The following is a 22,938-nucleotide window of genomic DNA, read 5'->3' on the forward strand; positions in this document are numbered from 1 at the left end:
AATCAGTTTGCTTAGTTCATTAACGAAAATAATGGAGAAAGTGATAAAATTTCAAATTATTGAATTCTTTGACTTACATAGGAAAAAAATAATAAATATACTGATGATGCTGTAATCCATTTCTCAAATTCTGTGGCAGATTTGTTAAATAAGGGAAAGAAAACTCTTGCGGTTTTCCTTGATCTAGCCAAGGCTTTCGATACTGTGGCTCACAACCAACTACTAAATAAACTGGATCGAGCAGGAATCAGAGGTACAACTCTGAGATTGTTCCATAGCTACCTTGCACATAGATCACAAATTCTTACACTTGATGACTGTGTGAGTGATCTGCCTCTCTCCGGTTATGGTCTCCCTCAGGGAACAGTCTTATCACCAATCTTATTCCTTCTTTATGTAAATGAGATACTCAGATTAGACCTGAATGGAGGTGTGGTACTCTCATTTGCTGACGATACTGTGCTGTTGTTTGGAGAGAGCACCTGGCAGAGAGTCTATGGAGCCGCCTCCAGAGGCATCTCCACTCTGAAGAAATGGTTAGATGTTAACTCCCTAAGCTTAAATATTAAAAAAAAAAATATATATCGCCTTTTCAAGAAATATCTCTGGACATGAAGAGACAAATTGTACACTTAAATTGCATTTAAATAGTAATTTATTAGACGATGCTCCCTGTACATGTCCTGAGATTGAAAGGACTAGTCAAATAAAATATTTGGGTTTGATAATCGAGGAGGGATTCAAGTGGAGAAGGCATATTGAATACCTATGCCATAAACTAAGGTTTGTCTCCTATAATTTTTATAAGTTGAGGTCGATACTTGATTTATCAAAGTTGAGAATGCTTTATTTTGCAATTGTACAATCTCTATTAAATTATGGCTTGGCGGTTTGGGTTGGTACTTATGACACTCTTTTGTTACCACTATTCATTATACAGAAAATGATCATAAAAACCATATTAAATAAACCCATATTGTTCCCCTCAAAAATTGCATTCAGTGAATTGAGAGTCATGTCAATCCGTCAACTCTATGTGCTTAGCATATTTAAATATTTCAATAAACATAGAAGCTCATTTTCAAGAATAAATGTAACTCATAGAACAAGATACAATCTACATAGATATGTTACTTATGATTCGAATTTAACGGTTATTCGTAAGCAGCTGGTATACATCGCTCCAAAGATTGTAAACTGCATCCCGAACGAGCTCATCGGTGTACCTATCAAGTTTGTACCAATAAATATTAAAAACTGGATACTTCACAACTATTATTTCCATCTTAATATTTTATGAGTTCAAAAATTTTTTCAGCTTTTAATTAAAACTATTCATTATTGTCTGGATTAATTCACAATTAATAGCATTTATTTTAAATATACTTACCATTGTTTGAATAAAAATATTCCATTTTAAATTATTAGCATAAGATTTAGAAACAGTTACGGTAAGTCTCTACTCCTACTGGCAAACAAGTGTTTCACTTATGCCAGTAGTTCTTCACCTCCAGCCGTATTTTACAGATAGATGATATAGATATTTAGAATAATAATTATTGTTTTTTTTTCTGATTGTCACATCTTTGTAAAGTTTTTGTGTTTTGGTGAAATAAATTGAATTGAATTGAAATAGCGAATAGAGCCTAATCATAGCTTCCCTAATTTCCTCTTAGAAAAGTAATAGAAAAAATATCTTTATTTATTTATTTATTTACATACAAAAGCTCACAGAATAAATCCATGAAGAGCCTTATTGACATCAACTAGTTTAGATACATAATATTTGATGCAAAATAAGAATGAAAAATAAAATAAAATTGTAAACACAATTTTTGAATACTAATAAGATAAGAAGAGGCGAAATGAAAAAATAAAATGAACCAATGATAATAGAAAATGAAGAAGAATGAAATAAAAATGATAAGAAAAATAAAATAAAGAATAAAATAGAGAATAGAGGAAAAATAGGGCTTTAGAAGAGAGAAAAAAAATGAGGGAGTTTAGTATAATTATTTATCAATCATGAGTCAGCTATAGAGCGATATGCTAGTTCACAGGATTTCTTAAAGGTTTGGAAACGGTCAGCAAACGGATCAATGCAGTGGCTTATTCTATTGTACAAACGTAAAGTTATGTATATGTAAGAATTGCAATGATGAGTCGTTCTGATAAATGGCATGTGAAACAGAATATTTGGTTTTGGTCTATTAAACGGGACATGAAGTTGCAACATACTTATAAATTCTGGCATGAATACTTGATTGTTTAGGATATTATATAATAGCAAGAGGGAACTGACAGATCTCCTTTCTTCCAATCTTTGAACATTAAATATCAACCTTAGATTGTCTGTTGAAAAAGCTATCGGACAGAATGCATTGAACTTTTTAAAATAAAGATACCTTAAAAATTTATTCTGAATTTTTTTCTAAATCAAGAATAGCGCTGCTGTGAAATGGAGCCCAAACTAAAGCAGCATATTCAAGTTTACTCCTCACTGTAGCATAGTACAATTTCAAAACAACGTCACATGCTGTAAAAGGCCTGCAATTTCGAAATAAAAACCCTAGCGACCTATTAGCACCATTCATAACATGTGTTAGGTGTTCCTTAAACTCAAGAGTAGGGTCCATTATGACGCCCAGGTCCTTTATACGGATAACACAATCGAGGATTGCATTATTAATATTGTAATTGTAATGAAAAGGATTTTTCTGACGTGTGAATATCATGTATTTTGTTTTTGATATATTTATTTCCAATCTATTTCTCAAACACCAGTCATGAATCGCATTCAGATCCCGCTGCAAGAGACAGCAATCCTCCAGACTAGAAATAGGTCTGTAAAGTTTTACATCGTCTGCAAAAAGCAAAATACTAGATTCTTTAATATGGTCAGGCAGATCATTCATGAGTAGGACGAACAACAAGGGACCAAGGTTTGATCCCTGTGGAACCCCAGAAGAATTGGTAAAGTAAAGAGATCTGTGATTATTAAAAACCACATAAGACATCCTATCGGTTAGATAACTCTCAAAAAATGCAATCAAACTATCAGACAGGCAAAACCATTTCAATTTTTTCAACAGAATCCCAAAATCCACCGAATCAAAGGCTTTTTGTAATCTAAATAGATAACATCCATAAGACCATGCATGTCTAGCTGCGAAGAGACAGATTGGGTGAACTGCAACAGATTAGTTATAGTTGAGCGCGATTGCATAAAACCATGTTGGAATGAGGAGATTGCGGGTCTTACATGGTTGAAAACTTTGCTATATAAAATATATTCAAAGACCTTACTTGGAGAATTGAGGATAGTAATGGGACGAAAATTCGAGATTATATTCTTTCCACCAGTCTTATGAACAGGTGTCACCCTTGCAGCTTTCCATTTTTTAGGATATTTATTCAATCTCAAGGACAAATTGAAGATAAAATGTAAAGGTTGAATAAGAATATCTCTACAACCTTTTATAATGTATGCTGGTACACCGTCAGGCCCACAAGATCTAGTTGCTTTAAGTTTATTTATAGCTGAATTTACTTCATTTTCAGAAATATATGAAACTTGTAATATGTCAAGATGAGGAGATGAGGAAATGCTGTCATATGATTCATTATCATTATTATGTTGGATGTTATTACGGTTGTTGCTGTTATTGTAAACAGATGAGAAATAATCAGCAAAAGCCTGCGGTACTTCCCGATCGGTATACCTGCACCCATTCCACTCAAAACACTTTGAGTCCGATCTAGACTCTTTTTTACTCGCAACATAGTTCCAGAAGTGTTTAACGTTTGAATTTATGTTATTTTGTAGAGATTCTATATAATTTTGTTGTGCTATGTTGATTTCACTTTTTATTGCAGCTCTCAATTCCTTGAATTTGTTCAAATAATATCCCGAAAAAGATTTTTTCCGTGCACATTTCTTTTTTAATTTAATCATCTGGATAATGCTTCTAGTAAACCAAACCGGATACTTCGATTTAATAATATTTTTATTTTTGGGCACATGCGAAGCAAAAGCATAATTTAATAAATCGTAAAAATAGTCTACAGCGAGATCGACAACGTTGAATTCATAAAGTCTATGCCAATCCGAATCTCTAAGTGTGAGATAAAATTCATAGTAGTTTGCTTTTTTAAAATTGTAATACTCGATACTCAAAGGGGGATGCAAGAGGCTCTTTTTAATCAAAAAACTAATATCTAAGCTTGGGTGATGTGGATCTTCAGCAAGCAGAGGGCTTGTCTCGTGCAAAACAATCAGAGGTAGATTACTCAGCACTAGATCAAGAGTTTTGGCATTGGCATTTAAAACATTATTAAAGGATACTAAGTTGAATAAACACATGCAATTCATCAGTCTGGCATATTTACTAGGACCACCAACAAAATTAAAACTTGAACCATTTATTTCATTCAGATTAAAGTCACCCAATATTAATAAATCATGTGAAAAAATATTATTATCACTTTCAATAAAATCAAAGAAGTCACAGTAATCGAGAAGACCAGATTCAGGGGAGAAATAGACAACATTGATAAAGATTACTTTATCTATGGCAAACACAAGAATCACGCTCTTCTAAGTCAGATAATGAGTTGGACATTTAGTGAATTAAAATGCAGAGTAAGATATTTTTGTGAATTTATAAATGCAGTTCGAGATGGAATGCAAAATTGATATATTAGACATTGATTAAATACATTTAAAATGTAATCACAAATTAATTTTGTTCACTGTATTGTTTGATTAATTAATCAGATTAAGGTAAATACAGTCGTAGATCTTAGAAAATTTCCCGCGCATAGTCTTTTATGCCGATGCGGGGCTTATAATTTTTTTCAATTTATAACGAGCTGTTATGTATAACCTATATATTATTCTGAATTGGAATAAATAAATGTGAATTCTAGTTGAACTTGAAGGTTGGATGATAAACTATAAAAATAAATAAACAAAACAACTAATAACTAAAATAAAGCTTACAACATGAAAGTGGAGAATGCAGTCAACTTGATGCCATATTCGAACAAGCCCTTAAAAGCAGCCATCATGACACGATCTTGTAATTTTTTCTGAAAATTGAAATAAAATTATCAAGAAACAGCAATCATAGTATTATTGATTCAGATACTATTAATAATAAATGTTGTCATATCAGCGTTGCTAGCAATTCTCATCATTTTCTATAACCTACAATAAGATCTAAATTATTGTTCTAGGAAGACTAAACTCAGCCACCTGTCTTACGACAGTTTTTCATGTTCTTGACTTATTCACTTGTGGCCATACCTATGACCACGCCATGAACAGAAACTCATTATTATTCACGGAATAACAGACGCTGCACTGGAGAATAATATGATGATTTAACTAAATTTGTTACCTATATAATTTGAAATTGAAAGAAAATAAAAAAATAGTGAAAAGTATGATAAAGTAGACAAACTGATAACTGTTCATGTTATGCTTTGTTTCTGCATTGTGCGTAAAAGAAGTATAAAAATAGTGCAATTTGAACAGTAAGTAGTTTAACTACAAGTCTTAGGTAAGTTAGTCACCGAAAAGATAATTTCATTGTAGTTCTAACAACATATGATTTTAAATTTATGCTATTTATTTTTTCCTTGAGCTGTTTTTCAACTTGGGATCATGCATGCATTCTGTACAGTAAACAAATACATTCAACACAGAAATAAGTGTTGACAACATTGACAACGAAAACATTTGAGACTACAGAATAATTTACATGTTACCTTTGCTTCAAACATGCTGGCAAACTTAGATGCTTGATTGTTTTCAACAAATTTTGTGTAAGCTTCTTTGGTGTATTTAGTAACGCCGTAGGTTGTACTCATTAGAAAAAGTATTGTACTAGCGTTGGTTACTGCCGCTAATTCATTACTGAGCTCTCCAAATTCACTGTAGAATACAGAAAAAGTAATGAAAAAACAAAACTAGATAAGATTTGAAGATTAACTATTACAATTAGGCCAAGTGGTAAAAAAAGAATAGCACACATTTAACTGCTATCAAAAGGTTTAAATGGTGTTTACACAATTTTACTGTCAGTTACGTTTCAAGTTTCACTGCCACCACTGATTTTTATAATGATGTTTTGACTTTAAATAATGTTGTAATAACTAACAAATATATGGGCAACATTTATTTATTATATAAATAACATACTTACTTTCTTGAATACATAAGGGGCCAAACGATCCCAACCATCTTGTGGCTTTTTCTCATTCTTGGAAACATTTACATTATTTTCATTTTTGGTAGGAGGTGTATATATGAACGTTGTAGTAGATAACAAACATATTGTTTTCCCATGTTGGAATAAATGTTTTCTAAACCAGCTCATTTTAAAACACAATTTCAATTCACCGCAAAACCGCAGTTCCGTACTCCTAACTCCTAACCTAAAACTTTGTCAATGACTTGGACCAGTTATAGAATAGACACGGCCCATTGTAAATTCATACTGAAAATCGATGAAGCCAACATCTACTGCCGTATCACCAAATCGTGACGTCAAAATCAGATGAACTTTTCTGTAGAGTTTGTTTACATTTTTTCCATAGCAGATTGTTTCTATTTCAACGGGAACGCAGCGAGAGTTCACCATTTTAATGAATAATAATTTACATCCTTCTGAAATAGACACAATCTGAAAGTTTTCTATCCGATGATGACGTCACGATTTGGCGATATAGCAGTGTATAGTGAGGTCCACGTTATAATGGCATTTGATAAAGATAGGAGAATAGCGATGCCGATTCTCTGCATGATTTAATTATATTTCTACACTGTCAAAAAAATAATTGGCATCGTTCTGGACCTAGAAAAGGATAGTACCACCGGCTTTGTCGAATAATAGGCAAGTATAGCAAAACCAAAGTTGATCAAATACTGTCATTATAACGTGGACCTTACTATAGAAGAACACAGACAGCGTAGCGTAGCGTAGCGCAGCGTAGAATAGCGTATGTTTAGAAACATTAGACCAGTTATAGATTAGACACGGCCCATTGTATATATTCATACTGAAAGTCGATGAAGCCAACATCCAACAGCCAAATCCGCCCACCTTGACGTCACAAAAGTTTGTTGTGTAGGTGTTTGTGGTGTTTAACCTTAGATGAAGTATAACTATATTATTCTTGTCTCTGGTTAAACTTACATTGTTGTTATTCAATGCATTGTTGTTAGCTTGGTTGTGACGTCAAGGTGGGCGGACTTGGCAGTTAGGTGTTGGCTTCAGAGGCTAGGCTTCCCAGCGTATCTATTCTATAAATGGTCTAAGTTTGAAACAAAGTCATACATTGATCAGTGGTTGTACACATTGGGTAGCGTATAGCTCCGTACACATATACGCTCTTCCAACCCGCACCGAGCACGCTCCTCCCTCGTTCCGCCCTCGTACCGCCCTCGTTCCTCCATCGAACTACAGTCGCGCCGCCCACGCACCCATCATGAACGTTACGGAAGATGTTAGATCTTCTCGCGTTCCACGGTCGAACCATTGTTGCTCCCCGGTCGATCATCAATCGCTCTGCTGGAGTGACGTTCGGTTGCGGAGCAGAGCGAAAGTCTGTATGCACCTTATAGGAGCGCAGCGTAGAGTAGCGTATACTTGAGGAACAAACTATACTCGGAGCATATTCGAGCGTATAGCCTCAAATCACAGTATACATACAGTATGGAAACTTGGCTATAGTGCGGTCCACGTTATAATGGCAGTGGATAATGATAGAAGAATAGCGATGCCAATTCTCTGCGTTAATTAATTATATTTCTACACTGTCAAAAACATAATTGTCATCGTTGTGGACCTAGAAAATGATAGTAACACCGGCTTTGTTGAATGATAGACAAGGATAGCAAAACCAAAGTTGCTCAAATACTGTCATTATAACATGGACCGCACTATTATAGTACCCTGACGCTAAAATCCGCCATCTTGTTAGGAAGCGCCGCATTGTAATATGGTGAGGTCCACGTTATAATGACAGTATTTGATGAACTTTGGTTTTGTTATCCTTGTCTATCATTCGACAAAGCCGTTGGTATTATCCTTTTCTAGGTCTACAACGGTGCCAGTTATGTTTTTGACAGTGTAGAAATATGATTAATTAATGCAGAAAATTGGCATCGCTATTCTTCTATCTTTATCCACTGTCATTATAACGTGGACCTCACTATAGTATTGATGGTAGGTTTGGATCACTTTAATGATCCGGATCAATAATTGATCTCATTCACTGCCACGAGCCAATCAGAAGACCAGGATTGGAACTTCCCAAGGTCACGTGACGTGTTGGTTAGATAGGCGATTGATTACAAGTTGCCTTTCTGTACTTATTCTGTGACAAGGCCTTGAAAAGATGGCTTCTCTGATTAATTCTCTTGAAATTAATCAGAGCTAAATTTTAAATGACTTATGGAATCATCGTGAAAGTACCTGGGCCAATGTAAATAACCTGGGAAATAATAATTATCAATAGAAACAATTTTTCCTGCACTAGAGCAGAAAAGTGATTCTTTGCGTTCTGTAATCAGTGTAGGAATGGCCACTTTTCAAGGTAACTGTAGGAAATAGTTATTTGTGCAACTAGTGCGCAAAGTGACGGTTTGCGGCACCAAAAGTCACGTTTAAGCACGAGCTGTAGGTGAGGGTGGAATGGTTTCTTGAGTGCAGCAGAGGAACTTTGCACACATATTTCACATTAAATTTTTCCTACAGTTACCATTGAATATGAGAAGTGATTGATTATGGGTAAAACGATGGCTGAAATCCATGAAATATTTCTCCGTATAATTTTGTTATTAATAACAACTTTAATTTATTTTAAATTTGATAATCCAATTGAAAATTAATAATTGATAATTTATTCAAATCAAAAATTAAATTAATCCAATAAATTTGAAAATTTGAATAATTTTGAGTAAATCTCTATTTCTAAATGATGCTTCAACCAATCAATTTATGAATGAAAAAAATATTTTTTGAAATAATGAATAATTAATAATATTCAAAATGTATAATTTAATGAGTTCTCATTTTTATTTATTTGAAAATCAGGAAAAATATAGATAGAACAACTTTGTATTCAAAATACACACCAACACTGTCAACAGCTGACTGGGATGGCTGCAAGATAATATGCAAAGTATTAAGAGTACACAAAGTAATACTTTGCGCACTAGAGCGGAAAAGTGCTTCTTTGCATTCTGTAATCAGTGCAGGAATGTTCACTTTTCAAGGTAACTGTAGGAAAAAATAATTGCACGACTGAGAAAATGAATAAATAAATATTATAAACTATAAATTCAATCTTCCATTACAAATTTTCTATGCTTTTATCTTTTACACTCCAGAGCAAAGCTCGGTCCCCCGATAAACATAAAAACAGATGTATGGGCCAAGCCATATCTTGCCATATTTGAATCGACCGCGCTCACCCACGGCCATCTAGCATGCCACTGCCATCAGCCGCTCTAAGATCGCCTATTGCAATATGTAGTTGGCACTGTTATCCCTGGTTTCCCCCGCTTTTTGCTTACTAGCCCTCTTCCGTTTTGTAACTGCTTGAGGAAGCTTGTTGTGCTCTGACGCTTCTCGGTTGTTTCTCCTTTTAAAGAAGTCAAATGTGTATTACTGCTTCGCTTGTTTGAATTTAAACTACTACCGTGACTAGTGAGGAAAAGTTATTGTTAGAGTACTCCGCTAAATATCTAGATTGGATCTTCTTTGTGTAATCTCTTCGCTGCAACATGGGCCCATGTATTCCCCATGTATTAATCATCGCCAGTGCAAGTGAATCCTGATTATCTGACCGTGCTACCGCCTACCAGAACGAGGAGACCGCTCTTACAGTCCACTGTGAACCCGCCATACCCGAACGAGACGCCTTTAAAGGTAACAATTTTATTTTCTGAGCTACTAAGTAACGTGTTTAGACGCCAACCTCATTGGCTCTAACACGAAACCTGGTCCTCCGGGCCGGATGTTGGAGAAAAAGCGACCTACGAACAGTGAAAATGCTCATTTCAATTTATTCTGAGAGTTTCTTTGTGAGTTTTCTTGGAAAATCGTAGATTTTCGATTTGGATGCTTTCGACCGCCATCTTGTATCGAAATTTGAAAACATTGATTAGTGACTTATGATATCGACTATCGAGCTGTTAACTATCGAACTTTTACACCCGGTTTGACATAACCTAAAAAGTTTTGTTTTGGTTTTGAACTTCAGTGCCTAACAGTCAGCTACAAACTTTTACCACTAACTGTGTGTTTTCTTACCGCTAAACGTAGTGAATTACCGCCTATCTTTTATTAATTGTGAATATTGATCTACAAACTATTGTTTTGAACATTGATCTTGAACTATTTCTTGTTAAATATGAACTTTTTCGGCCATCAACTTAAACTGTTCTGACCGCTAATCTGAACTTTTTCGGTTGTAAATTGCAATCTGGTAACCTATTTTTCTATTTCTGTATGATTATTCATAACAACCATGGCGTCGAATTTTCCATTATTGAATAAGCTAAGAAGGTTGCACCATTCGATATCTTCTCTAGCTGATAAGTACAATGAACAAGTACCTATGACTTGTAGTGAATTTTATTTTGGTCTGGATAAAAAATTTGATAAATTAATGAGTGAATATGAGGCAACAGATAAAGGGTCGCTATCTGAGAAAGTTATCTTGGAGTTTGCTGAACTGCAAATCCAATTCCAAACCAGATTTGATAGTATCAAGCTGGTTGATACCATTCCTAAACCTGCTGTTACCGCTAATGAACTGCCAATTAATAATTTTGTGAAACCTCAGTTGCAGATACCTACATTTTCAGGCGAACCTCATGAATGGAATGTTTTCAAAAATGTTTTTGATGCTGCTGTTCACACCAGTAAAGACTATTCCAGTGAGGCCAAATACCATCTTCTAACTTCATATTTAAGTGGTGATGCTTTGACCTTGGTTCAAAATTATGCCAACACCACTGAATGCTACAAAGCTGCCTATGACAGCTTGCACAAACGATACAACAATATCTGGTATCAAGCATATAGTTTATATAATACCTTTGTTCCTTCTACTACTCTGGCTGAAACTTTGAAAAAATTTTCTATCGAGCTCAACTCAGCCAAACGATCGCTATTTAACATGAACCTGAACCAAGCTGATTTTTTGATTACCATGATGTGCATCCGCAAATTACCGCTTTCTGTCCGCACCAAATTTGGAGAATCCATACCAGATGATCAAGTTCCCACCTTTGACCATTTATTGAGTTTTGTGGCTAGTCAAGAAAAATCTCTGGAAGTGACCGCACTAACCCGCAAATATGAACAAGTAATTAGCGCCAGCATTGAATATGTAGATCCCGTTTCTGTTAAAGCTGAACCTAGCACAAGTAATTATCAACAGAGAAAGCAGCCCTTTTCTTCAACTAAAACTGGGTATCCAATCAGTGGTGGCATTTGTGTTCTTTGTTCAGAAGGACATCAATTGTATAGATGCGACATTTTCAAAAGAGAATCTGTATCCAAACGCAATCAAATTGTAAAGCAACACAAAAGGTGCTTTGTTTGCCTAGGGTCTCACCTGAAAGCAAATTGCAACTCAACGATTTGCTGCAAGAACTGCCGATCTAATCACCATCATACGCTTCTGTGCAACAACGCTAATAATCTTCAATCATTACTTTTTAAAGAACAACGCTCTGAACATCGGTTTGCTGAGCCACACCAAGCACCAAATCAATATGGACGCCCGCATACCGGTACTAGCCGAAACGCTGCGCACCATGCGCCTCCTCCTGGTTTCAACCCGCTACCTGTGCCGACTTTTGCCGCTGCCCCACCGCAACCGCCAGTAAGCTCTTATCATGCATTTTCTAGCAGCGCACCAAACCTGGCTATCAGCTCTAATCTGCCTCCTAGTTCGCCGCCAGTCAACAGTTGTCCATCTCCGCCCGTAAGTTCAAGCCCTGCCTCCAGTGCACAATACGTAACAAACAGTTCTCTATCTTCTATACCACATACTTTTAGTGGCTGCACTCAGGTGAAGGCCGTACATGCTTCTGCTTTACTTGGAACTGCTGTCGTTACAGTCTTGAACCAATACAATCAACCCTTCTTGTTGCGTGCTGTGTTGGACTCTGGTTCCATGCGCTCCATTATCACCACCCGAGCCGCCACCGCAATGGGTTTAGTTGTTGTGCCCACTCAAATCCAACTGAATGGAATCTCTGAAAAAAGGACATCTGTCAAAGGCATTGTGCAGTTAAGAATATTGTCAGAACCTCAATTTGATATTGCTTTTTCTACCAAAGCTCTTGTATTAGATCAAATTGCTGGCAATCTTCCTGTCTTTCCGCTTCACCCCGCACTAAAGAACTCGTTTGCGCATCTGGACCTCGCTGATCCTAATTTAGATGAGCCTGCTGAAATCGACCTACTGATTGGTGCCGATTTATACTCCAACATCTTTATATCCGCAGAAAATTCCATTATTCCTGGTAACCCTGCCGCCTTTGCCACAATCTGTGGTTACGTTTTAAGTGGTAGATTGAATATTGAGGACTCGCCCGCACCGCTCAACGAAATGCAGCTCATTTGCACTATGTTTACACAGGAAGCACAGCTCAACACCATCATGAACAAATTTTGGGAAACCAAAGAGGCCATCCCCGTTCGAAAAGAGTCATCGCCCGAAGACGAGTTGTGTGAGAAACTGTACCAATCCACTACTTATCGCACCTCTGAAGGAAGGTATGTTGTGGCACTGCCTTTCAAACCTGGCGCTCCCGCTCTGTGCAATAACCGCAGCAAGGCATACCACAATCAGTTAGGACTACTGAAAAAACTGAGTCAATCTGATGAACTTGAAACCAAATACTCTGACTTCTTGCATGAGTATCGTGACTTAGGTCACTTGAAAATCGCTGATTCCGCTGTAGATTACATCATACATCACGCAATATTCAAGAAAAACGACAACACTCAAAAAATTCGAGTTGTTTTCAATGCATCTAGCAAAGACGCCAATGGGCTCTCACTTAACGATGTGTTGCTGCCTGGAGCTAAACATCAAACAAACATAGTCCAAGTGTTAACCCGCTTTCGTTCATACCGCTTTGTCATCCTTGCAGACTGTAAACAAATGTACAGACAAATCTTGCTGAGACCTGAAGACCGCCAGCATCAACATATATTTTGGAAACCCACCCACCAAGAAAAAATTCAAGAATTTGAACTGTTAACAGTTAAATACTTATGGAGTATCTTCTAGCGCGTATCTTGCTCAGCGTACTCTGCAACAATTAGTGGAGGACGAAGGTGAAGCTTTCCCACTCGCCAGTCAAGTACTGAAGTCACAAACGTATGTCGATGACATACTTGGCGGAAGCAATGACCTGAATACCGCACATTCACTTATCAAAGAACTCAATGAGTTATTGTCACTCGCCTCCTTTGAATTGAGGAAATGGAATTCCAACACACCTGAGTTGATTGAGCATATGTCGCCCGAATATTTGAGCAATCAGGAATGCCTGTTTGATGATACTGCAACTGCCAAAGTCCTTGGTATTGAGTATAGTCCGCTTGCCGATGATTTCCGATATTTCATCTCTACCTTTTCTGAAAAAAGCACGAAAAGAACAATACTCGCCTTCATTGCATGAATTCATGACCCACTGGGTTGGCTATCACCGCTTATTCTACTGTTTAAGTTATTCATGCGCACTCTGTGGTCTGAACGCCTTGGATGGGATGATGAAATTCCTACACCACTATTAACTCATTGGAAATCCATGGTTACCGCTATCAACCAGTTACACCAGATTTGCATACCAAGACTGTTAGCTTGCTCCCATTCCTCAATTAGACTGTTGGGATTTGCCGATGCTTCAGAGAAAGGATATGCCACCTGCTTGTACCTTCATGAAGAAGTTGAAAACCGCTTAATTGATTGTCGTCTTATTGCCGCCAAGAGTCATGTTGCGCCCCTCAAAACCCTAACAATCCCTCGATTGGAATTAAAAGGCTGTCTCTTGTTAGCACAACTTGTATCTGTCATTTTACCAACTCTATCAGAATACAACCTGCTGGAAATTCGTCTCTACACTGATTCCAAAACCGCCTTGGACTGGATCAATACACCTACTTACAAACTGCAAATTTTTGTTGCTAATCGTGTACAACAAATCACTCAATTAATGAAACCTGAACTATTCAATCATGTGTCCTCGCTTAACAACTGTGCTGATATTGCTTCTCGTGGACTATTGCCAACCGAACTCGTTTCCTGCCATACTTGGTGGCATGCTTCTGCCGCATTTCAATGCCTCGCTGTTGATTTTCCTGTGTCTAATCACATTGTCAGTGAAACAATACCTGAGATGAAGTCAAACCCGCTGTATATTCTTGCAACTACCCAAGATGAACCGCTAGCAAACCCGCTATATGCCGCTTGTGAACGTGTATCCAAATTTGGAAAATTATGCCGAATTTTTGTGTATATACTACGCTTTATTAACAGAATCAAGATCGCCCACCGTGACTATAGTAACAAATTAATTAAAAAATTTTGTGATTGTGAACCGCATCCTGCTACTATTGATGTTGTTGCCTCTGAAACGGAGATTGCTAGAAGGCTCATTATACAAGTCATGCAAAAGGTCAAATTTCAGAAGGAAATAAATGAGTTAAACTCGGGAAAATGCCCCAAACATTTATTGACTCTGCAGCCTTATATTGATCATGAGAATTTGATCCGCCTATCTGGTCGTCTGGAGAATGCGCCTATTTCCAGTGAAACTAAAAATCCGTTATTGTTACCAAAAAATGAACATGTTTCTACTCTCATTATTAGACAACAGCATCTCATGAGCTGTCATGCTGGTCCCCGCACCACCCAATCCGCAGTATGCCAACAATATTGGATATTATCAGCTTGTAATCAGGTACGTCGTGTCATACACCAATGCATCATCTGCAACCGATTTCGCCGCTCAAATTTGCAACAACGCATGGCCCAGCTACCAGCCGAACGGGTCTCCATCAACAAACCATTCAATTTGACTGGCTTGGACTTTGCTGGACTTTTTATTTGAAAGACATCTCTGCTAAAACGTGCGCAAACTACAAAAGGATATTTGTGCATATTTGTGTGTTTTGCCACAAAAGCCACTCATCTTGAATTTCTGTCTTCTATGTCGGTCAACCACTTTATCGCCGCACTACAATGATTCATTGCCCGACGAGGTATGCCTCATACGCTATGCTCTGACAATGCCAAAACTTTTGTATCCACCACTAGAAAAATGCATGAATTGGCCAAGCTTTTGGAATCACTACCCTCTGATGTCACTTGTTTTCTGTCCAACCATGGCATACATTGGAAAGTCATCCCTCCTTACGCACCCCACCATGGAGGCCTGTGGGAAGCTGCCGTCAAATCCGCTAAAACGCTGTTGTATCGCTGTATTGGAGACAAGGCTCTCACATATGAAGAATTTGACACAATATTCACCCGCATAGAAAGCATTTTGAACTGCCGACCGCTAACTGAACTGTCTTCACAGCCCGCAGAAGCCGCTTCTGTTCTAACACCTGGCCATTTCCTAGTAGGTGGACCCCTGACCGCACCACCGCAACCAATAGAGACTAAAGAAATACTATCAACTCGCCGTTGGAGACATTGCAACCAAATGATGCAATTCTTCTGGAGCCAATGGTCGAAAGAATATCTATGCACACTAATGAATCGCACAAAATGGAAGGTTACTGAAAGAAACTTACAGATTGACGATTTGGTTGTAGTCAAATCAATCAACACCTCACCGCTAAGCTGGCCGCTAGGCAGAATTGTAGTGCTGCACCCTGGCAAAGATGGACTTGTCAGAATAGCGACAATCAAATGCGCCTCTGGTAATATTGTGAGAGACCTAAGAGTAAAATTCACCGCCTCATTTAGAACAATCTCTAACTATGTTATTGTAAATAGTTTGGTTTTACCCGCACAACCTGTGACTGTCTGCATCACTTCGTTATCGCCGCCTTGTGTTATCCACTCTGCCGCAACATCTTGATGACCGCACCTCTGTTGACGCTTCGCTCCATTTCTATGACCGCACCACAGTTCATGTCTACGCGCATTCCACAACTTGTGCTGTGCCGCCCCGCTTGTCTTCACATCACGCTCCCGTGTTCACACCACATCGCTCTGGACTTCTCCGCTCACTGTATTCAAGACCGCAGACCCATCGCCATCTAGTTATTGCCGACCGCCCTGCCGCAATGTACAGTGTTTGTTGCTGCTTCACCCGATTTAAAAACTGTTCGTTTTTGGGGGGGAGTATGTATGGGCCAAGCCATATCTTGCCATAATCGACCGCGCTCACCCACGGCCATCTAGCATGCCACTGCCATCAGCCGCTCTAAGATCGCCTATTGCAATATGTAGTTGGCACTGTTATCCCTGGTTTCCCCCGCTTTTTGCTTACTAGCCCTCTTCCGTTTTGTAACTGCTTGAGGAAGCTTGTTGTGCTCTGACACTTCTCGGTTGTTTCTCCTTTTAAAGAAGTCAAATGTGTATTACCGCTTTGCTTGTTTGAATTTAAACTACTAGCGCGACTAGTGAGGAAAAGTTATTGTTAGAGTACTCCGCTAAATATCTAGATTGGATCTTCTTTGTGTAATCTCTTTGCTGCAACATGGGCCCATGTATTCCCCATGTATTAATCATCGCCAGTGCAAGTGAATCCTGATTATCTGACCGTGCTACCGCCTACCAGAACGAGGAGACCGCACTTACAGTCCACTGTGAACCCGCCATACCCGAACGAGCCGCCTTTAAAGGTAACAATTTTATTTTCTGAGCTACTAAGTAACGTGTTTAGACGCCAACCTCATTGGCTCTAACAACAGAAATTGCTCGTTTAATAATATAGGATTTCAACACATAAATGAATGTAAGACAGCAATAAAGAATAAGAGTAAATAAATAAAAATAAAATGAATATTAGCTACTGCTTACTGTATATTGTATAAGGCCCGGTTGCACAAAAGCCAGATACATTTCAAACGTGATTAACCTTATGAGAATGAGAACCAATCAGACAAGGCCACAGTATACATACAGTATGGAAACTTGGCTAGTACCCTGATGCTAAAATCTGCCATCTTGTTAGGAAGCGCCGCATTGTAATAGTATTGATAGCAGGTTCGGATCACTTTAATGATCACAACGGTGCCAGTTATGTTTTTGACAGTGTAGAAATATGATTAATTAATGCAGAGAATCGGCATCGCTATTCTTCTATCTTTATCCACTGTCATTATAACATGGACCTCACTATAGTATTGATGACAGGTTCGGATCACTTTAATGATCCGGATCCATTGATCTCATTCACTGCCACGAGCCAATCAGAAGACCAGGATTGGAACTTCCCAAGGTCACGTGACGTGTTGGTTAGATAGGCGATTGATTACAAGTTGCCTTTCTGTACTTATTCTGTGACAAGGCCTTGAAAAGATGGCTTCTCTGATTAATTCTCTTGAAATTAATCAGAGCTAAATTTTAACTGACTTATGGAATCATCGTGAAAGTACCTGGGCCAATGTACCCTGGTCCTTGATCATGATGACTCTCCAAAAACATTAATTATTACATATTTATCTCTCATAAAATATAACTAGGCTAATCGCAAGTGCTCTTTTCTGTGCAAACGCTTCCACAAATCTCTAGCGAGAGGTAGCAACATAAAAGTCAGTTATAAATAACAATTGCGATGCCAATTGCATTGAAATTCATTTTTCCTACAGTTATGTTGAAAAGTGGCCATTGCTGCACTGATTAGAGAACGCAAAGAATCACTTTTCCGCTCTAGTGCGGGAAAAATTTTTCTGCACTCCAGATTTGCAACATGGCAACGCAAAATACTTAGTAGGTTATATGGAGCAACAGTGCAGCAAAATCAAAATGAAGTTGGTAACAGTGACTGGGCTGCTATAGTGAGCAGAGGTGCAACGAAGCACAACGCGCTAATTATTACTATTATATAAATTATATCGAGGACAGCAACAGCACAGTGCCACCACAGCACAAACCACACAGCCACCTCGCCATTCAAACACTACTAAGTTATTTGATGGATTTCAGGCAATTTTACCCATAATTACCCACTTTTCATATTCAATGGTAACTGTAGGAAAAACTTAATGTGAAATACGTGTGCAAAGTTCCTCTGCTGCACTCAAGAAACCATTCCGCCCTCGCCTTCTTTCGGTGCAGCAAACTGTCACTTTGCGCACTAGTTGCACAAATAACTATTGTGAGTTCTCTACTCATAAAATAAGGTTTCTTGATGGTGAAAATCGACAAAAGTTTCCAGGAATTTAATTTAAAGTCATGACAAAAGTTGCACTTACGGAAAATTGAGTAGAGAAAAGCTTCATGTAGTTGTAAAAATCACGCTAGATAGCGCTGGCAGCAAACATGATACAGACCACTGTGACACTGTATCATTTTCAGCAGCAACGGAATGCATGCAGTTTCTAAAGATGAAGAAGAAGAACCAAAAATTTGAACCAACTTAATTTGAACCAATTTTCTATGAAAGACTAGCAGAAACCCGTGCTCCGCAAGGATCTATTTTGAAACTTGACAAACTGATAACTTGATGTAATGAAATTTTTGAAAATGATTTGAAAAAAATGTTAAAACAACAGAACTGAAAGTTGTCAACCTTATCATTCTACCTCCATTTAGAGAGACTTCTGTTTGAGCTGAATGTAAATCTATATACATAAAAATGAATGTATGTTTGTGTGTTTGTATGTTTGTTTGTGTGTTTGTATGTTTGTTTGTTCCCTATAGACTTGAAAACTACTTGACATAACGGCATGAAACTTTGGGAATATGTTGTGTGAATATTGGGGATGGTTTCTGAAGAGAAATTTCAATAGGGGGGATAATAATAATCATTTATTAATCCATTTTACAGACCTATGTTTTCGAAATTTTCGACAGAGCGGCTACCGAAGAACGGAGAGATAATCATGATTCAAGATCAAAGACCTTATCTCTTCAAGGTCTTTGTTCAAGATCATATTGTGATAATATGATTGAGCATCTGAAGTAACTAGCTGTATAATAAACACGTCACTCTGTGATAAATTGTGTACTGTCTGACGGTGCATTTTGGTACCAATAAAAACTTCATTAATTGAAATGGACTATTAGGTCTCAGACAGTAGAAAAACAAAAATATCTGTCACCAATGGTGTTATCAGTCGAAGATATAGATAAGACGATAACGACTAGAAAGGCTAAGATTATGGCTAACAATTTGAAATGAAAATCAATTTCTCAACTATTTAATAAAATAATAATATATTGTGTAAATTTGAGGTTAGGTTCTATAACAACGCTTGTCGGCAATATCAATAACGATCAAGCTGAACATCATCTACAATTTAATCAGATACTCGCTAGCAAAATAATTGCATCTAGGTAGCATTCGTTAAGATGAGGACAAGAGGGTTTTGTAACTTATATCATGCAAAATAAAGGATATGAATGTTTGAAAAGTAAATATAAATGTTTATTGATATATGTGAGCAAATAAAAAACACAAAACATAATAAAAAATAAAAAGTGAAATCTAATTTTTCTATGCGCATTGATACATTCTGTACACTCGAGCCGAATCTGACTGTTCACCAATCAGAGCACAGTATTTGCTCGGCGCTAAAAAATATTCAATTCAAAATCTCCACGTGGTCTTTATTAAAATTATAAAAATTTATAATTGTTAGAATGCATGAAACAATATAATTAAAAAAAAGGGGTTAAGGATAGAAATATTCAGTTTTAATATAGTAATATGCTCCGTACTATGGTCATCGCGGATTATTTGAAATCCACCAATAGGAAAAGATATTTAAATTTTATGCAAATTTAGAGTCGGAAGTACCATCAAAAGAAATAGGGGAAGACCAACTGCCCACTTGCTTGCCAGAGACCAACCAAGATGCCCACCAATACGAGAGCAATAGACTGATTCCCTTATAAAAATAAAATTTTATTTATTGCCAAAGTTTAAGTATCAAAGACTTTTAATAAGTAATAAACCTAACTCAGGGAAGTCGCACTATGATATGAGATGTTAATTTAAATATCCCCATTAGAGAGGACGACAGCAGCCCTCCAGAAAGGCATAGGACACACGAGGTGAATCCATGCTACATCTTTAAATTTGTGAAAAATCGACGCACGTGAGTTACAGAGATATAATTTCTTAAGAGGCCCTCAGTGCTACGAATTAATAGAACTTTCATAAAGTCGAAGGTATTACTTAAAAATGAAGCTTGATTTAAAGATAATTGTGCAAGTAGTATAAAGAAGGGAAAGGTCGTAAATCTAGAATGCATATGAGAATTAAATGTTAAATTATATATCACTATTTGAAATTATTAAATATGATCAATCAATGTATTTAAATACCAGTATTATTAGCATACTAAGAATTATAGAAGCTCAAAGTTCACAAGATGAATTTATATTTAAAATATCAAATATTATTGGAATATTTAAAAAATATTTAGTTAGTTCCTCCGGTATACGCTACGCTCCAATACGCTACCCAGTGTGTACAACCACCAATCAATGCATGACTTTGTTTCAAAACATACGCTACGCTATGCTACGCTGTCTGTGTGTTTCTACACTTACTTGGTACTGTAACGATCCATTTTCATAATAATAAAAATATTGTCCAATTTTCTAAAACAAATTCATTCCAACTCTGCTATCTGCCAACTATCGTAGCAGATAAGGCAGCTCTAGCCAAGCTCCAACACATAATAGTTGAAAAACAACTCCTTCACCCTTCCTTTTTCCCGTTCCTTACTGGCAGTGATACCAAATGTACAGGAAAATACAAGTGATGAACCGATAGTGATTGAAAAAGACAGTGCGGTTACAAAGTTAGCAGTGAACGGTGCGATCCCAAAAGTTGCCGTATCAAGCTGTGTTGTCTCATGCGTAAGGAAATTATTAACAACAGCGGTGAGTTGAATATCACATTTTATCACTATCATTCTGCCAGTTCCAACTATATTCATCCACCTCCTAATATATTGTTCCATTCAAAATCATCCCAAAGAAATTTAAATTTTCTTATGTTCTTTGAATAAATTTAGTTCCAATCATCAAACCCTCTTCTCTTAAAAAAAAAGGTTTTGCAAATTATTAATTTAGACAAAAAAAAAATCCGTTGCACATGTTCCCTAAAACAGGGACATATTTTTAAAACCCTTACACATATAATTAACAAATACGGCATTCAACTACAATAATAAACATTTATAGGATATTTATAACGTAGCTTTATTTTATTTATAAAATAGCTTAAATTTGGTTGAAAATTCATTATAGAGCTGGGGAAGTAATAGAAAATCCACGTTTCAATAATCTATAAGCCCAATATAATATGCGACAAGATAACATCTGCAATACTGCATAAATGATATAAATGTAACTGTGATATTATTTGGCACAGCTTTAAACCTGTTTATCTTTTAAAAACGATACATTTATATTTAGTACAAAGATTATAAGAAGATATATTTAATGAAGTTACCGTACCATTAAATTATTGTATTAAAACCAGACGGCAAGAACATATTTAGTATTTATTTATGTATCCTATTATGAGCACACACATTATTATAAAGGCACGGCAACGTTAAATAAGGAATTATTTGATACGTTATTCAAAGGGATATTATTCAAGCAAAAATTAGACACAGCCTGCTGATACTAGATACATTATGCTTGTTGAATTTACGCGTTATAAATATCCTATAAATGTTTATTATTGTAGTTGAATCAGTTAATTGAATAGTTGAATGCCGTATTTGTTAATTATATGTGTAAGGGTTTAAAAATATGTCCCTGTTTTAGGGAACATGTGCAACGGATTTTTTTTGTCTAAATAAATAATTTGCAAACCCTTTTTTCAAGAGAAGAGGGTTTGATGATCGGAACTAAATTTATTCAAAGAATATAAGAAAATTTAAATTTCTTTGGGATGATATTGAATGGAACAATATATTAGGAGGTGGATGAATATAGTTGGAACTGGCAGAATGATAGTGATAAAATGTGATATTCAACTCACCGCTGTTGTTAATAATTTCCTTACGCATGAGACGACACAGCTTGACACGGCAACTTTTGGGATCGCACCGTTCACTGCTAACTTTGTAACCGCACTGTCTTTTTCAATCACTATCGGTTCATCACTTGTATTTTCCTGTACATTTGGTATCACTGCCAGTAAGGAACAGGAAAAAGGAAGGGTGAAGGAGTTGTTTTTCAACTATTATGTGTTGGAGCTTGGCTAGAGCTGCCTTATCTGCTACGATAGTTGGCAGATAGCAGAGTTGGAATGAATTTGTTTTAGAAAATTGGACAATATTTTTATTATTATGAAAATGGATCGTTACAGTACGCACGTACCTCATGTGTTGTCACCAATTCACTTCTATTCATTTCTACAACGGACGTCAAAAAGTACGTTGCAACAGACGCACTTTGTGCGCTTGTGTGGCCCTAGCCTTAAAGTGACAAAGTACTTTTTGAAGAGTAATTTTAATTTCAAATAGGATCCCCAATGAAACCTACTGTCAAATTCTTGTTAGTGTAATACTTAGCTGACCTAATAATTTTAATCAGCTCTGTATAATTAATAGTTTTGGGTTGTTTATGTTAATTTTAATACTTCGCACTACGGTAGAACAGGATAGCTTTAGTAAAAAACGACATAGTTCATTCTTTGGAAAGACAGTAAAAAATAACAAACCTCCATCGTTTATTTAACACACACAA

At 36.7% G+C, this 22,938-nt stretch overlaps 2 protein-coding genes across 3 annotated transcripts in view; one reads left to right on the plus strand and one right to left on the minus strand.

Moving 5' to 3' along the window:
- LOC111063671 (RPII140-upstream gene protein) overlaps window positions 1-22,293 on the minus strand; it is a 38,058-nt gene extending 15,765 nt beyond the window's left edge. The window contains exons 1-3 of one of the 2 annotated variants that reach the window (XM_039419416.1): window positions 6,210-6,489; window positions 5,773-5,938; window positions 5,003-5,091 (exon numbers count right to left, since the gene is read on the minus strand). In XM_039419416.1, the coding sequence (XP_039275350.1) occupies window positions 5,003-5,091; window positions 5,773-5,938; window positions 6,210-6,277 (323 nt within the window). In that variant the 5' untranslated portion in view covers window positions 6,278-6,489. Of the gene's footprint in view, window positions 1-5,002; window positions 5,092-5,772; window positions 5,939-6,209; window positions 6,490-22,228 lie in introns of those variants that run through there. The other variant, XM_039419417.1, reaches the window with a different exon arrangement.
- Window positions 10,684-13,326, plus strand: LOC120355275. The gene has a single exon (XM_039443645.1). The coding sequence runs from the start codon at window positions 10,684-10,686 to the stop codon at window positions 13,324-13,326; it is 2,643 nt and encodes an 880-aa protein (XP_039299579.1).
- Window positions 22,294-22,938: the final 645 nt, after the last annotated feature.

Source organism: Nilaparvata lugens, chromosome 1 (assembly GCF_014356525.2).
Source record: "Nilaparvata lugens isolate BPH chromosome 1, ASM1435652v1, whole genome shotgun sequence".
Classification (NCBI taxonomy): domain Eukaryota; kingdom Metazoa; phylum Arthropoda; class Insecta; order Hemiptera; family Delphacidae; genus Nilaparvata; species Nilaparvata lugens.

Coding starts and splice junctions, on each gene's coding strand:
- LOC120355275 (XM_039443645.1), top strand. CDS start 10,684: ATGAGTGAATATGAGGCAACAGATAAAGGGTCGCTATCTGAGAAAGTT.